The 17178-nt window shown below is 37.6% G+C and overlaps 1 protein-coding gene across 1 annotated transcript in view; it reads right to left on the bottom strand.

Moving 5' to 3' along the window:
* The window catches only part of cacna2d3a (calcium channel, voltage-dependent, alpha 2/delta subunit 3a), a 290790-nt gene that overhangs the window by 50344 nt on the left and 223268 nt on the right, over positions 1 to 17178 (bottom strand). Inside the window, exons 18-25 of the mRNA XM_073818644.1 lie at positions 14644 to 14715; positions 14102 to 14163; positions 7960 to 8027; positions 7731 to 7776; positions 7532 to 7626; positions 7180 to 7273; positions 6834 to 6929; positions 6228 to 6349 (exon numbers count right to left, since the gene is read on the bottom strand). Coding sequence (XP_073674745.1) covers positions 6228 to 6349; positions 6834 to 6929; positions 7180 to 7273; positions 7532 to 7626; positions 7731 to 7776; positions 7960 to 8027; positions 14102 to 14163; positions 14644 to 14715 — 655 coding nt within the window. The remainder of the gene's footprint in view (positions 1 to 6227; positions 6350 to 6833; positions 6930 to 7179; positions 7274 to 7531; positions 7627 to 7730; positions 7777 to 7959; positions 8028 to 14101; positions 14164 to 14643; positions 14716 to 17178) is intronic.

The raw sequence follows: 17178 nt of genomic DNA, 5'->3' as shown, positions 1-17178 counted from the left end.
GAATGATGATTTGGGAAGAAAACGAGAGATTTATTCCTGTGAATTCTAGTGAATTTTTCATACTGCTACCACAAGAGTGCAGTATTTGTTGTCTTTTCCCCAGAAAAGCGAGAAACAATAAGAAAAAGAAAATAAGGAGGAAACAGTACACTGTAAACAAAATCTGTAGAAATTACAGTATTACTGGCAGCTGGTTGCCAGTAACTTACTGTAGATTTTAATTTATGCTATTTACTGGCAACAGTTTGTTCAAAGTTAATTGAACATTAAACATTAACAAGTCTTTATCTTTACAGAATAAAACTAAAATAACAGCCTCATGCAAAGCATTCTGGGAACCAAAATCTGAAGGAAAAAAGCAGAAAAAGGTTGATGAAGGTTTCTGGTTCCCAGAATGCTTTGCAGTAGGTTGTTATTTTATAGTTTTATTCTGTAAAGACAAAGACTTGTTAATGTTTAATGTTCATTTAACTTTGAACAAACTGTTGCCAGTAAATAACATAAATTAAAAATCTACAGTAAGTTACTGGCAACCAGCTGCAGAACTACAGCAAATTTTTTACAGTGTACTGTCATAGATATTCTTGTGATATCAAGTTAAAATACCAAGCACTAGATTATTTTCCTGACAGAAAATTCAGAGATGGGAAGAATTTTTTGCAACATTATTATTAGAAATGATCTGTTTCAGTCCTTTTAAGTGGAAGTTCCTGTTTTATGTCATCCATAATTTAAAAGTCTAATAAAAAAATGGATATTGTTGTGGTTTAATTTTAACAAACTGCTACTGAAAAAGATGCTGTAAAACTAGTAATTGGCATTCATTAATATACAGTAAATTCACTGCATGTTTAGTGTTCAGTTAAGATGAATAGTAAATAATCCATTATTTCTTCCTAATAAATCATTTTCAAAGAATACAATCTCACGCATCATTACATCACTAATTATGCAGCGTAGCATGCTTGGTTTGAGGGGGAGGAGATGGAGGTCTATCTGAAAAGATCAATCCATGCAATCATTTTTGTATCAGACAGCAAAATAAAAAATGTGATGCAGCCATTTAGGCAATTTAGTTATGTGGTAAGCAAGTTGATCAGGTCTACACAGGGGTAAACTATCATTCTGAAAGAAGGCACGTTGCAAGTATCACCTGCCCCAAATAAGCACTGATTTATTCTGACTACAAATGCTGCAATAAAGTAACTTGAGTAAATTAATGCACAGGTCCAGACTGATTGCTGCTGCTGATCTCTAGGCCTTTTCAGGGTGTCTACTTCCAACTCCCTTAAAACACGCAGTCTATTGGTACATGCACCATGACAAACAATGGTAGGACTAAGTCAGTTAATCCATATATTTAAAGGGGTCATCGGATGCCCATTTTCCACAAGTTGATATGATTCTTAAGGGTTTTAAAAAGTCTATAACATACTATGGTTAAAATTTCTCAATGGTAGAGTGAATCAACACCCCTTTTACCTTGTGTAAAAAAACAGCAACCCATTTTGTTGCATGACTCTTTAAATGCCAATGAGCTACTGCTCACCCTGTGACGAGCTATCCTGTTTACTTTAGCCACATTTAGCCGCACAACTTGCTAACTAGCACATTATTAGGAAGAGGTTTGCAAAGATGTATACAAAAACCCCTTACACTCACTTCTGCTGTAGGTGAAGTTGCATCACGAATGATTCGCACGAACATAGACAAATTTATGTACAGTGTAAATCGGGGGGCACATTCCCTTCAAAAACGAAAGTAAAGTTAATCCTCTGCGTCCTCAGTGGCTTAGCTGTCAGGAGTAAATGAGAACTACTATGTTCATTATTAAATCAAACAACAGAACACCTTAATAGCTTAGGAGACATTCTTGTCTACACCTGCTCCAGTGTCACTCAGGGCGGATCTAAGTTAAAACATCAGTGTCAATCAACTGTTATGGGAATGGCCTTGGTCTTTGTGACATCACACAGCCAAGAAGTTCAGAATGGCTTGATTTAAAAAAGAAGATATTTGTTATATAGATAAAAAAGACAGCAGCTATTTACACTAAGTGAAAATAGCATATTTTCTTGGCGAGAGATGCTATTTACATTAAGTGCAAATAACAATGGGTTCCATTTACACTAAGTGCAAATAGCTATAGATTCTATTTACACTGTTGAAATAGCAAAATTTGGTAACACTTTCTATGAAGCCCCTATTTATAATACATTATGAGGGTATTTCTAAGGCATTATAATGAATGCATAATGCATTATAATACAACTTATAATATGTTATATCATCTCATTAATAGTCATAACAACAATTATAATACATTATAATACTTGAGTATTTGAGGTTATAACTTTTAAGATTATGATTATTTATAACACACAATGGATGCCATTTAATCTATCTAATTTATAATGGACTATATCATATTACATTTTTTTTTTTCATTTATATTATGTTTTATTTTGATGGTCCCCTTATTCTACTGACTATAAGCAACTTTTCAACTACATGTCAACTAACACTCCTTAGAGTAGTAGTAGACTTGGGTTAAGGTTAGGCTAGGTAGAAGGTTCATGTACTTGCAAAGTTACTTATAATCAGTTTGTCATTTGGGGAACCATCAAAATACAGTGTTAGCATATATTTTGCATAGTACTAATAATAATTACTGTTAGCTGACATGCAGTTGCAGAGTTACTTATCAAAAGCTATCTAAAGGGTACCATCAAAATAATCAAACTGATAATACAAATACAAACACATTTATCTCATCTAATACCTGATCTTATGGCTCTTTGAGAAATATTATTATTATTACTTATAAGTGGTCTTTGTATGCTTTAAGTAAAGTGACATGAGAAACATGGCAAGATATGAGACTTATAATACGTTATAACTATGGAGGAGGTAATCATACTCTTAAAAGCTATAACCACAAATAAGTAAAACATTATAATACATTAAAACTGTTCTTATGAATACTCATAAGATGATACAACATAAATTTATAATGCATTATAAATTTATTATAACGCCTTAAGAATACCCTTATAATGTATTATAAATACAGGCTTCATAGAAAGTGTTACCCAAAATTTTCTAAAATTTCTAATACTTATTGCAAATAGGCGCAATTATCCGCACCTCAGTATTGTAGTACATTACAACAGTATGCAATAATTATGTACTGTGTGTAAATTATAGTTTTAATTCAATGTATTAAATGGTACTGCCTTACTGGGACAATAAGCCCTCCCTATGTCACAGGTCGGGGCGGGCCAATCCGGCTGCACCCACCCCTAAGACCCGTTACCACCCTTAGGGAGTCGGACAGAGGTCAGGCAAGGACGACGGACAACAAGTCTTCAAGTAACAATATTTATTGAGAATAAAAATGGATAAAAAGTTTAAAATAATGGGTCTTCTGGGCAGGGTCGTTCCGTCCTACAGGCTCACGACTGAACGGAGGCTGCTGCAGGACAGTTCAGATGTGTATTTCGGGTACGTACTCCTCTTCGTCAGCAGGTGACCAACAGAGAACTCACGGCTGGAGGGCTTCACCGCAGAGCAGTCGGTGAGTCTTCGGATACGAGATCCTCTCAAGGGGCTGGCAGACACAAGGCTTTCGGCAGAAGAAGTTCACTGTAAAGCAGACAGGTGAGTATACAGGCACGTAATCCTCTTCTTCAACACTGACAGACAGAGAACTTACGGCTGGGGGATTTTACTGCAAAGCAGTCGGTGAGTATACGGGCACGTATTCCTCTTCTCCAGGTGACAGGCAGAGACTTGTGGCTGAAGGGCTTCAGACTGGAGAGCTTCGCTGCAAAGCAGCCGGGTAAATATACAGGCACGTAATCCTCTTCTTCAACACTGACAGACAGAGAACTTACGGCTGGAGGAACTTACTGCAAAGCAGTCGGTGAGTATTCAGGTACAAAATCCTCTCGAGGGGCTGGCCGACACAAGGCTTTCTACGGGGGTTTACTGCAAAGCAGACAGGTGAGTATACAGGCACGTAATCCTCTTCTTCGACACTGACAGACAGAGAACTTACGGCTGGGGGATTTTACTGCAAAGCAGTCGATGAGTCTTCCGGTATGCAATCCTCCTGAAGGGCTGTCAAATAATACATTCCAATATCTGTGGAGTACAACAATGTTAGCCTCTTCTTACGTCTTAGAACATGATGGAAAACTCAGGTAAGTAATGGACATCCAGCAGGTTTAAGTTACCACTTCACACATCAAGACAGTGCATCACATCTCTTCATCCCTGCAATTCAACACTCAGTGGAAAATACATATATAGATGGCCGTTGCCCATTCTCAGACCTGGCACTCACGTCGAGGAGCCCCATAGACAGGAAGAGAAGATGGAGATTGATTGGTCTACTCACAGTCTCTCACAAACAATCTTACTGTACAGCGGCTTCCTTCCTCCAGTTCCATTAACGTGCTCCTTCTCCCACACTCATAGTCCTGCACCCGTCTCCCAGCCCCACTTCCTCTCCTCCTTCTATCCCCTCATGCTGCCTCCGAGATCCACAATCCCCCCCCCGGAAAAAAGAAGAACGCCCTCCAGAAAAAAAGAGGAATTTCCTTCCCTGCCTTAGTCTGTACTCTCTCCTCTTATCCTCCCTTGTTGGCAACATGTCCCAATCACATTGCCGGTGTTCCGTTGTTATGGGTCCGACGGGAGGCAATCGCGGCAAACATTAGTTCCGCCTGGCAAAGTAAAAAGTTAAATATTTCGTCACCTCGTGACACCTACACCTAACCTAACCTAACCCTAACCGATACTTTATTTCCAATTTTCAATTATGTCCTATATTTTTATTGAAAATAAAAGCCTTTCCGATATGATATGAGATTTGAAAAGGAAGAAAAAAATTCGCCAGAAGGAGTATTTGAACACGCTTCAGTCACGTCGAAAAGAATGAAACGTGATAGATCCTCTGCGCCACTGGAGCTGACAATTAGCAGCCATCTTTTGTAGTGTTGAATATCCCAATCTCACATTAGTGGGTGGAGTTAGTGTAAATAGCTTCTGCCAACAAGGTGGAAGTGGAAATAGAAACTCTGTTAAAGGAATACCACTGGGTGGATTTTTATCATCATAGGTTGGTCGTGTACACACACTGCCAGCACACATTTATGTTCAAATGATTTTTGCATATTTAGTTAGAAAAACACTTGTAGCACATTTGTTGTAACTAGCCCTCAATGGAGAGCTGACTACTGCCCCTGAGTGTATTTGAGATATAGAACCCTGACCTAGAGCATGACACTTGTTGTCTATGTTCGTTGTGGGGTCCAATGTAAGTCTGCATGCTTAAAATCTAGTGTAATGGAAACCTTCACTGTGACATACTGAGAACAGCTCCTGCTATCCCTTGCTAATGCTAATTAAAAACCTGAAGAGCATTGAATGTGAATTCACAAGTTTGCACTTACATATAATCAAATTTAGCCAATTAAAAAGCATATTTGGTGTGCTGTCCGAGGGGAGGGCTTAAAGCTGGAAATATAGCCCGAACCCAGAGAACTCTCCCATACCTCCAAGCTGGGGTAAGAATAGCAAGGATTGAGTAGTTAGGGTGGAGGAAATGCCAGAATAAAAAAAGTGAGACAGAGGTAAGTTGACTACATATTGTGCTAATTTAATTGATTATCTGATTGTGCTCCACCTGGACTTTGTTATTAAAACTCCATTTTCTGTTTTTATGCAGTAATGAGTCATTTCTTTTCTTTCCGGCTTTGAACACTGCTTTATCTTATTTGTCTCTCTCAATATGATTCACATGAATCCTGCAATCTCTCTGTCTTTGGCTTTTCTGTTCTGGATTAAAAAGTTCAAAACAGTTACATTATCATATGATTTCTTACCTGGTTTCTACTGTCTTAGTAGATGCTTTTAGCTCATCATCTCAAAAGACCATTACTGAAGGAAAAAATCCATCTTTGCAATGTAAATCTGTGCTAATTTTAACCAATACACAGAAGTAATATTGGGGTCCAAAATGACGATGAGTGAACGTCAATTTTCATTTTTGGATGAACTATTCCTTTAACATTTAATATCTTGTCATTGTGTCATGTCATTGGTTCACATTGAGTGTAGACAAAGAAATGACTGAATGCATCGTGCCTGGTTCGATCATAGTGTAATGCATGAATAGATTACTACTGTAATGAAACTGGCTGTTTTGTGTGTATCATTACCTGAGCCAAAAGGAAGGGAGTAGACAAAGGTGCCAGGCACCTGTTCAGCAGCCCGTTTGTACCACAGAGGAAAATGATCAGCACTGAACACCACCTCCTTATCCTCTCCTGTCAGGAAGTCTCTTACAACACACACCACACATAATGATCATTATTACAGGCTGCTATAAACTATATTAAACTAATAACATTTGACATGCTAGAAGGTCAGTCTATGTTTATGTAGTTGCTGACAATATGAGAACTATTCCCAGGAGTGACTCACTGAAGCCTGCATAGCAATCCCAATTCAAGCAATTTTGCATTTTGGTCCCTTTAAGTCCTGCATAGAATACTTGTTTCACTATCTATGCCATGCCATGCGCTTGAGACTAATTCTTATGCCTAGTCAAAGGTAGATGTAAAGTGAAAAGATTTGACTGGACAATTTGACTGAAAAATTTAGTTAATTTAGGAATATTGTTACTGTTCATTACTTACTCCACCAGCACTGGCATTTACAGTCTCTTGCAATACATTTATTACACATAAGTTACTGTTGTACTTTCACTCTACTACATTTAGACTGTAACATGAACTCAGTCTTGGGAGGTGTTAGTTACTAACTGATTGGTCAGTTGGTCTGGCATCACAAAAAGGTTGAAACGTGATAGTCCAGTTCGAGTGCCGAGGTAAGCTATCTCCACTCCTTTATCAGAATTCCTACCAGAACAAAGAGAACCACAGAAACCACATAATGAATAATGATGTGTATAGAAAACAATTTTGGAATTTTAGGAAAAAACAACAGTATCTTCTTGGTTAATATTTATTGGAAAAGAAAAGTTGCCAGGCAACTTTCAGAAGCCAGGCAATATATTACATAATGAAATATCATAAAGATATTTTTGGAATAAAATGCAGAGTAAGTATAGCAATTTATAAAAAAAAAAAAATATTATACTGCTCTTACTCGGATTTATTGAGAGCCAGGCTGGTCCAGTATGCTTCCAGTGGTGCTGTGACCACAGCATCAAATAGAACATCCTGGGTCAGATCCTTATCACCTACCAAAACAATCAAGATACTAACAAAATAATTTGCATACACACATACCTCATGCTATCTTCATTATTAAAATAATATACTCTACAATATAACTTTAAAGAGTTGCTGCCCCCCATGAAACATAATCCAAATGGGTTTAGAAAAATGAAGTAATTTAAAAATATATATTTTATAAAGAATACATAAACACTGAACAACACCAAAAAAAAATCGTAATCATCAAAACAAATATTAGCATGCATATACATTCAACTTACATTTCAGATTTGGTTCTCCATTAAAATAGAGCTTGATGGCATCAATCTGAGATAGGAAATTGTGTTCTGGATGTTCCTCTGTGTTACAGTATGTCCTGAAAAGTCAAACCAATCTGTCACACACATAAAAACATCAAACACATTCTGTAGACTCCTAAAAAGGTACTTTAAAGACATTGAATAAAACATAGCACTTCACCATTCATTTGCTAATACAACATCTGGGTGCTCCAAATCATGTAGTCCTGAAACAGAAGAAACCCCAACAAGCTGTTGCTTAATGCTGCTTTAGATTCATATGACATAATTTAGCCAAGCAGGACATGATCCTCAGTTAGCAATGTCTGCTGATAATGAACATCAATACTGATTCCTAACAAACAATCAGATCTGCACATGTAACAGAGTCTCTTTAAATCTATAGTTACCTTCTTCAACAGAGATATTTCCTCTGAAGAAATATTTGCCATGACCTCTGGACAGAGCCACTCCTAAGCTGAAAACAAGAGAGATAAATAACAAACATGAGTACAAATATTTACATTACCAATATATCCTTCATTCTATTTGTCATATAGTATTTATTCATCCATTCTGGCTTCTGTGGTTCCTGTTAAAACCTCACACATAATGCTATAGATTTTGTACAATAATCAAGCTCTATTTTTGCTTTTTCCCCCACATCAGCCAGTGTTGGGTAAATTGACCACATTACATACATAAATGCCAGGCATAAATACCAGCCTAAATCCCTTAATTACATCTTTGTTTGTTTTTTTGTTTTGTTTTTTTGGAGGGTTGTAATGTATCTGCAAATTAAATGTGTTGCCAAAGTGGAATCCATTGTTGGGGAAGAGTAATAACACTACTTTTTACAATGATGTAAAACAGATAAAGCAAGAAAATGTGTAATGACCCATAATGCTTAAATGACTATGCTTGTTTAGAATATGATTTAGCAATAAATGGCTGGCAAATAGTTATCTTTTGAGTCCGATTTTTTCAATTAATGCGCCAAATGGGAAGCAATTCTATCTAAATTGATTCAAGCCTCTAACAAAATTCAACCTGTTTATTTAGGCACTGAAACATTTGATGGACTGTAACAATACTTATGACAAAAATCTCTGGAAGAGGAAAAATTATTACCTACAATTCTAAACAATCCTCGAAAACATGATCTTTTAAGATAAATGTATAAATGTGCAACCTGTAAACAACTCTATACTACACGTTAAGATGTAACAAGCAAATATGATAAATTACCATGGCAAATCTTTGGCATATAGTGCAAATACTATCCACATAAATATACAGTGGTGTGCAAAAGTGTTGGCCCCCTTCCTGATTTTTAATTTTTTTGCATGTTTGTCACACTTTAATGTTTCAGATCATCAAACAATTTTAAATATTAATCAAAGATAACATAAGTAAACACAACATACAGTTTTTGAATGAAGTTTTTTATTATGAAGGGAAAACAAAATCCAAATCCACATGGCCCTGTGTGAAAAAGTGTTTGTGAACTTTTTTAATAACTGGTTGGGCCACCCTTAGCAGCAATCAAGCATTTGCGATAACTTGCAATGAGTCTGTGCAGGAATTTTGTAGGAATTTTGGCCCACTCATCTTGGCAGAATTGTTGTAATTCAACCACAGTGGAGGATTTTCGAGCATGAACCACCCTTTTAAGGTCATGCCACAGCATCTCAATATGTTTCAGGTCAGGACTTTGACTAGGTCACTCCAAAGTCATTTTGTTTTTCTTCAGCCATTCAGAGGTGAATTTGCTGGTGTGTTTTGGATCATTGTCCTACTGCAGAACCCAAGTTCGCTCCAGCTTGAGGTCACGAATAGATGGCCAGACATTATCCTTCATTTTTTGGTAGACAGCAGAATTCATGGTTCCATTTATCACAGCAAGTCTTCTAGGTCCAGAAGCAGCAAAGCAGCCTCAGACCATCACACTACCACTACCATATTTTTCTGTTGGTATGATGTTATGAAATGCTGTGTTACTTTTACACCAGATGTAATGGGACACACACCTTCCAAAAAGTTGGGGATCATCAAGATGTGTTCTGGCAAAACTGAGATGAGCCTTTATGTTCTTTTTGCTCAGCAGAGGTTTTCGTCTTGGAACTGTGCCATGCAGGCCAGTTTTGCCCAGTCTCTTTCTTATGGTGGAGTCATAAACACTGACCTTAACTGAGGCAAGAGAGGCCTGCAGTTCTTTAGATGTTGTTGTGGGGTCTTTTTTGACCTTTTGGATGAGTCGTTGCTGCGCTCTTGGGGTAATTTTGGTCGACCGCCCACTCCTGGGAAGGTTCACTACTGTTCCATGTTTTGCCCATTTGTGGATAATGGCTCTCACTGTGGTTCGCTGGAGTCCCAAATCTTTAGAAATGGCTTTATAACCTTTTTCAGAATGATAGATCTCAATTACTTTCTTTCTCATTTGTTCCTGAATTTCTTTGGATCTCAACATGATGTGTCGCTTTTGATGATCTTTTGGTTCTGTTTCTTTCTTTTTCTGAGGTCACCATAGCCATCCAGATCCAGTTTGTATCTAGATCAGATTGTTACTGAGATCACCCAGATTCAGTCCGCATCCAGTCCAGATGGTGGATCAGCACCTAGAGATGACCTTGACAGCTCTGAATGTCAGTGGAGACCATGCCAACTAGATAAGCCCTAGAGACAGACCCCCTGAGAAGACCTCATCACCTCGACTGCTATCTGCAAAAGACCACAGTAACCACAATTCTGACTTCCGTTGCAGCCTGAATTAAACCACGCCATGCTGGTTTTGTCTAGCCAGAGGAGAACTGTCCCCCTAACTAAGCCTGGTTTCTCCCCATTTTTTTTTTCGCCATTTCTGTCACCATTGGAGGTTTTGGTTCTTTGGTTCTCTCCACTGTCAGAGATGGGCATAAATACATTGAAATGTATTTAAAATAAAAATACAAAATTCTGAGTGGAAAAATGTATTTAAATACAAATACAAAATACTGTTTAAAAAAAATTATTTAAAAACAAATACATTATTTTGGCCATCAAGTGCAGGCATCCCTATTAGGCTGAAATGTATCTTGACATATTCTGAATGCAAAACAAAAATATTTAGATGTGTACTACTGATTAGAAATGATCTTCCCTTCCCTTGCCCTGTTGGAAAAACGAAACAATTTTTTTTCTCCCAAACATATTTTATTATGTTTTATCACCATCATGACTTCAACTCAGTAACAAGAACTCAATAACACAAAGTTGATAGATTAAAAAAAAAAAACTATCAAAACTGATTGGCTAACAGGCAGCTAACGCTATTTTTCTCCTGCACGTGTCGGTGCTTTTTTATTCTTTCATGAAGGCAAATCTGAATGATGCACCATTTTAACTTTAATCAACAAAGAATTGATCATGATGACACCCTTACCTTAATGCAGAAAACTGAGAAAAGTCACTGATCCAATGCTGACTCTGCTGCAGGCAGCTCACGTGCATGAGTGTTAAAGGGATAGTTCATCCAAAAATTTTAATTTGATGTTTATCTGCTTACCCCCAGGGCATCCAAGATGTACATGTAGGTGACTTTGTTTTTTCAGCAGAACACAAACAAAGATTTTTAGCTAAAACTGGTGCAGTCTGTCAGCCATATAATGTGTGTGGGAGTGGATGTTTTTTGTTTTTTTTGGCGAGAAACTGAACAGTATTTACATAATTTTTTACCTCTGATACACCACCACGTCCATCTGTCCTGAGCACGAGCTCAGCATCTGGCTCGTTACATGTGTAGTGCTCTGGCGTAGGATACGCAAACGCTGTAAGCGATCTGTCTTGTGTATACAACACTCGTTGTTTACGCAGTGCACAGAGATTGTGGGTATAGCGGCTATTCAAAATGGTAATTACTTGTGCTTATCCTGATTGTTCAAACCGATTTAAAACTAAAAGATTACGTTTGCTTGTGCAAAGTCATCTGGGACTTTTCACCGGTTTCCCCTTATGGCGTTTGCGTATACTACACCAGAGCGCTACACATGTAACGAGCCGGATGAAAAACTCGTGCTCAGGACAGATGGACATTGCTGTGTATCAAAAGTAAAAAATGATATAAATACTGTTCATTTTCTCACAAAAAATGATTGTTTCGTGCCCATCCACTCCCAATATGTGGCTGACATACTGCACCAGTTTTAGCTAAAAATCTCAGTTTGTGTTCTACTGAGGAAACAAAGTCACCTACATCTTGGATGCCCTGGGGGTAAACAGATACACATCAAATTTTCATTTTTGGGTGAACTATCCCTTTAAGGTTGGGGGAGGGGTGTGTCTGAACTAAATCAGCACCCTGATAAAGAGGTTGATTGACACAAAGTATTTTATGTATTTTGAAAATACAAAATACTCATCTTAAATGTATTTAAATTCAAATTACATGATACAATACAAAATACAAAATAGTATTTTGTATTTCAAATACGTATTTTAAATACATTTATCTAAAATACTGCCCATCCCTGGCCACTGTTGCCTTTGGCTTGCTTAGTTGGGGAAACGTAATATCTGGCAAAATTGTCATCTTGATTGCACAGATACTATTTGAACTGTACTGAGCTGGATGATGACATCACTGAATCAATGATGAACTGACTTTAACTGGAAAATTGAGTGTTTACAATCAGCCTTTTGCATTATCCACACTGTTTTTCATCACTGGCTGCATTATCAGGAGCCCCTGAAAACAATTTTATCCTTAAATTGGAAGCTATAGACATCAGCAAAAGCCATAAATGATCCCTGATTACTCTTCACATGCACTAGATAGCAAAGAGACAGCAACATTCCTCTGCACATCCCAGATGCCAGCACAACTACATGTCTTCCCTGTCCTACCTTCCCCCTATTTACTTTAATAAAAGGCTTGTCCAGAGTAAACATAACTGCTGTCTTGTCTGTGCCTCATTCTGTCATCCACCACAGTAAGAATGTAGGCATAAATTGTGAGCCCAAACAAACATGTGCATGGTAGACATGATGTGGTAGCCCACCAACTGCTAACAAAGCTTTCTGAGCAAGATGATGAAGCCCTTCTCAAGAGGTGGGAATTGGAAATGTGGGCTTGCATTATTGCACTCTTCTTGATGGTGGAAATGCAATCTGTTTATTAGTTTATGTTAGCTTCCTCTGCTTGCAACTAACTGAGGGAGGCACCTTGGCATTCCCCATCGTTGCAAGACATGAATTTCAGACTCTGAATTTTTGCATTGTTAAATATCTGCGAGTACAGGTAACAGCCGGGGACTTGATTTCAAGGATGACCACCTGAAACATGAACAGATTTTGATGACAGAAGGGTAATCTTTGCTGGCTGGGAAAAAAACTGGCTGGTGATCCTCCAACCAAAACTGAAACATCATGACGCTAATCTACTTAGAGCCTAAGAGCACAACCCAGATCATCAACAAACACTTCTGCTGTGCTGGTGTGCAGTGTTACATTTGTCAAAGCACCCCAGTACCAACTGCCTGAACTCTGATGCTACAGTCATGATCAGAATATCATACTTCCATACATTCCATACAGGCTTTCACTGGATTCAACCCTTTTCAGCTGTTATACTGCCATTCTTGTCTGTGCCTCCTTCTGATACCCATTACAAATGCTTTACTACAAAAATTATAAAAAAAAAAACTTGCATTGTATTCAAGGTACATGCTATTATCATGAATTAACTGGGTACTGAACTTACTCTACTTTAAGGATTGGCTACTTTTTTTCAAAAATCAAACCTACTTGCCTGTTCAAGCAAGAAGACTATGGTCAGATTTTCCAGCTGCCCATTCCTGCTCTACTGTTTGAATTGTTAATGCCACAACCACCAACTATTTTCTTGCCAAAGTCCATTTTTATTTACATTTGGTGTTGGGCAAGTGTAAATTTTGGACCCTGGCTACAATCTTTTTGGAGCTGTGCTGCAGTGGGTAGTACTCAGGTTTGTGCCGTGGGGAAGTACAGCACCTATCTTTATCAATTTGCACTGGCTACCAATAGCTGCTCGCATAAAATTCAGGGCATTAATGTTTGCCTACAAAACCACCACTGGCTCTGCACCCCTTTACCTAAAATCATTACTTCAGACTTAGGAGCTTGCAATTTTTAAGTTAATGGTGCATTATTGTGGCATTCCAAAGAGGCACAAAATCACATTCACAGACTTTCACATTAAATGTACCCTCCTGGTGGAATGACCTGTCCAACTCAATCCAAACAGCTGTCACTAGCCATCTTCGAGAACTGTTTAAAAACACATCTCTTCTATTTTTTTTGACCCTCTAACTCTATCACCCTCTATTCTAATTCTATTCTTAAAAAAAAAAAAAAAACTAACACTAGCTTTTTGTATTATATATTGTTAGGCCTCTAGCACTAGCTTTCTTTTTCTTTTTTATTGTATTTATTTGTCAATTTCATTTCCATGTACAGTGGGAGTCCAGAATTCTGTCTCAGTCACAGTTTTCCTGGGTTTCTATTTTTTATGAATAAATAAAGGAAAAAAAAACTTACCTGAAGGGAGTTCCTTTAATGTCTGTATAGTAGTAGTCATTGTGTAGAACAAGCACACGCTTCTGAGACAAAGTCATAAAAAAAACACTCAAACACTATAAGAGAATGATAAACCTATTACTTATGTTTGTGTGTATGTGTGTGTGTGTGTGTGTGTGTGTGTGTGTGTGTGTGTGTACCTGGTATTCATCACGTTGTGGGGACCAAATGGACAGTACACAAGGATAGTAATACCAGTAGATTTTGACCTTGTGGGGACATTTCTTAGGTCCCCATGAGGAAACAGGCTTATAAATCATGCACAATGAGTTTTTTTGAGTAAGTAAAAGTGTGCACAATCTCCTGTGAGGGCTAGGTTTAGGTGTAGGGTAGGTGTAGGGCGATAGAAAGTACGGTTTGTACAGTATAAAAACCATTACGCCTATGGAATGTCCCCATAAAACATGTAAACCCAACATGTGTGTGTGTGTGTGTGTGTGTGTGTGTGTGTGTGTGTGTGTGTGTGTGTGTGTGTGTGTGTGTGTGTAGATGGAGTTTTTTACCCCTTTATCCACAGTCTTCTTCACTTTCATAGAGAAACTTCCCGTCTGCCTGTTCACCATGGCATTACGCAACTGAAAAAAAAAAAATCAAATTGAGAAATCTACATTGTATTATTTTAATAATAAAATGTGAGTGAGGTTTGCTAGCTGATTTAATATAGAGTTATTATTAGAATAATATGGTTATTAGATACTATAATAACCCCTTAAATGTTTCTATAATGTTCTGTTCTCACTTCACATCACTTCTAAATGTTCCTTCTAAGTTTGTTTTTATTAAATATTTAAACTTTTTTGTTTTCAGATATTTTTACAGCTTTAAAAGAAAATAAATATCCAATAAAACAACTAAAAGCCCACAAATGCACTCAATACATTAGACTTTTTGCAATATTGTTAAATATGCATGACATCAATATGCAACACAGACCATGTAAAGCACACACACTCAAAGATCACTTAATACAGTAAAAGTATTTTTGAGATCTGATGTAGTAAGTGATGTATGTAGTCACAAAGTAACTGGTCACTTTGCCACTGAGTTCACTCTCAGGTGTGGTTGCAGTAAAAATGACATTATTCTCATCTCATCATTATATCATCATCCACTTTATAACTGAGGATATGCAAAATTACGTTGTCTTCTGCCGCAATACCCTCCATCTCCTCACTCTCTGCCAAGAGCTACTGATTGAACACAGGTGGTATTTCATGGCATTGCTTTTCCAAAATATATATTAATTTAGTGGCACCCTTTTTGGGAAAAACAATGGCACACAACTACCTTGAATGCAGATCTGTGATGACATCATGCTAGTCTTGAGGAGAGGGGTTCAATATATAGCTATGTGTAAAACAAGGAAAGCTTCTAATGAACAAATTAATATAGCTAACTTGTCCAGATACAGTAAGGTCCACATATATTTGGACACTGACACACTTTTCATAATTTCAGCTCTGTATGCCGTTAGAATAGTTGTAAAATGATACAATCAAGATGAAATTGAAGTGCAGACTTTAGGCTTTAATTCAAGGGGTTGAACAAAAATATACATTAAAATGCTAAAGAATTACAACCATTTTTATACACAGACCCCCCATTTTCAGGGGCTCAAAAGTAATTATACAAATAAATATAATCATAAATAAAATGTTCATTTTTAATATTTTGTTGAGAATCCTTTGCAGGCAATGACTGTCTTAAGTCTGGAACTCATAGACATCACCATAGAATGAGTTTCCTCCTTTGTGGTGCTTTGCCAGGCCTTTACTGCAGCTGACTTCAGTTGTTGTTGGTTTGTGGGTCTTTCTGCCTTTAGTTTTGTCTTCAGCAAGTGAAATGCATGCTCAATCAATTTTAAATCAGAAGATTGACTTGGCCATTGCAGAATATTCCACTTTTTTAACTTTAAAAACTCCTGGTTGCTTTTGCTGTATGTTTTAGGTCATCTGCCATTTGTACTATGAAGAGCCGCCCAAACAACTTTGCTCCATTTAACTGAATCTGGGCAGACAGTATATCCCTATACACTTCCGAATTCTTCCAGCTGCTTCTGTCTTCTGTCACATCCTCACTAAACACCAGTAACCCAGTGCCACTGGAAGCCATGCATGCTCATGCCATTACACTGCTCCACCATGTTCACAGATGATGTTGTAGGCTTTGGATCATGAGCTGTTCCAAGCCTTCTCCATACTTTTTTCTTCATGTCATTCTGGTACACGTTGATTTTAATTTCAGCAGTCCAAAAAATGCTTTTCCAGAAGTGGTCTGGCTTTTTTAAATGTTTTTTAAGAAAGTCTAATCTGGCCTTGTTTGCACCTTGTGGTAAACCCTCTCTATTTTGCTCTTGTGAAGTCTTTCTTGATTGTGGACAATTACTTATGGTCCCTTGAAAAAGGGGGGAGGTACATATTAAAGAGCTGTAATTCCTTAACCTTTCTACCAATATGATGAGACTGCCCTAAAAATTAAAGCTCAGAGTGTGCACTTTAAGCCCATATTCATTGTATAACTGTAACTTGAATATGTTTTGGTCAACAGCTAAAATAATAAAAATTATGTTATGCTAAATTGGACATAAATAATTTTGTGAGTTTGCTCTTTCATACCATGTTAAACCCTTAAAGAAAGTTGAAACAGGCCTCCTTCCCCCATTATCCATACCTCACAGTCTCTGGTCCCACCTGGGTGTTGACTTCCTAACAGACTCCCTCCATATCATGGTGGTGTAATACTTTGGAGAAAGAGTATAATATATTGTAATAATTTGTTGTATCTCCAAAGCAAGTCACCTTTTTTCACCTCAGAAATCTCCAGCAACCTCAGTTACCATATAAATAGACCTCACTTCCTCACCACCCTTGCAAAGTCTTGTTCCCTTCCGGGAACTCGAGCCGCGTCAGAAACTCTATGGGGAACGCCATTGGCGGGCAGCATTCTGAGTCATTGTCTAACAACCAATCGTACGACGGGAGTGACGTCACAGGCGCGGTGACGTCAGCGACCAGGAAGTATAAAGCACGTGCGTTTGA

The sequence above is a fragment of the Garra rufa genome, chromosome 15 (assembly GCF_049309525.1).
Source record: "Garra rufa chromosome 15, GarRuf1.0, whole genome shotgun sequence".
Classification (NCBI taxonomy): Eukaryota; Metazoa; Chordata; class Actinopteri; order Cypriniformes; family Cyprinidae; genus Garra; species Garra rufa.
This window is presented reverse-complemented; position numbering and strand designations above follow the sequence as displayed.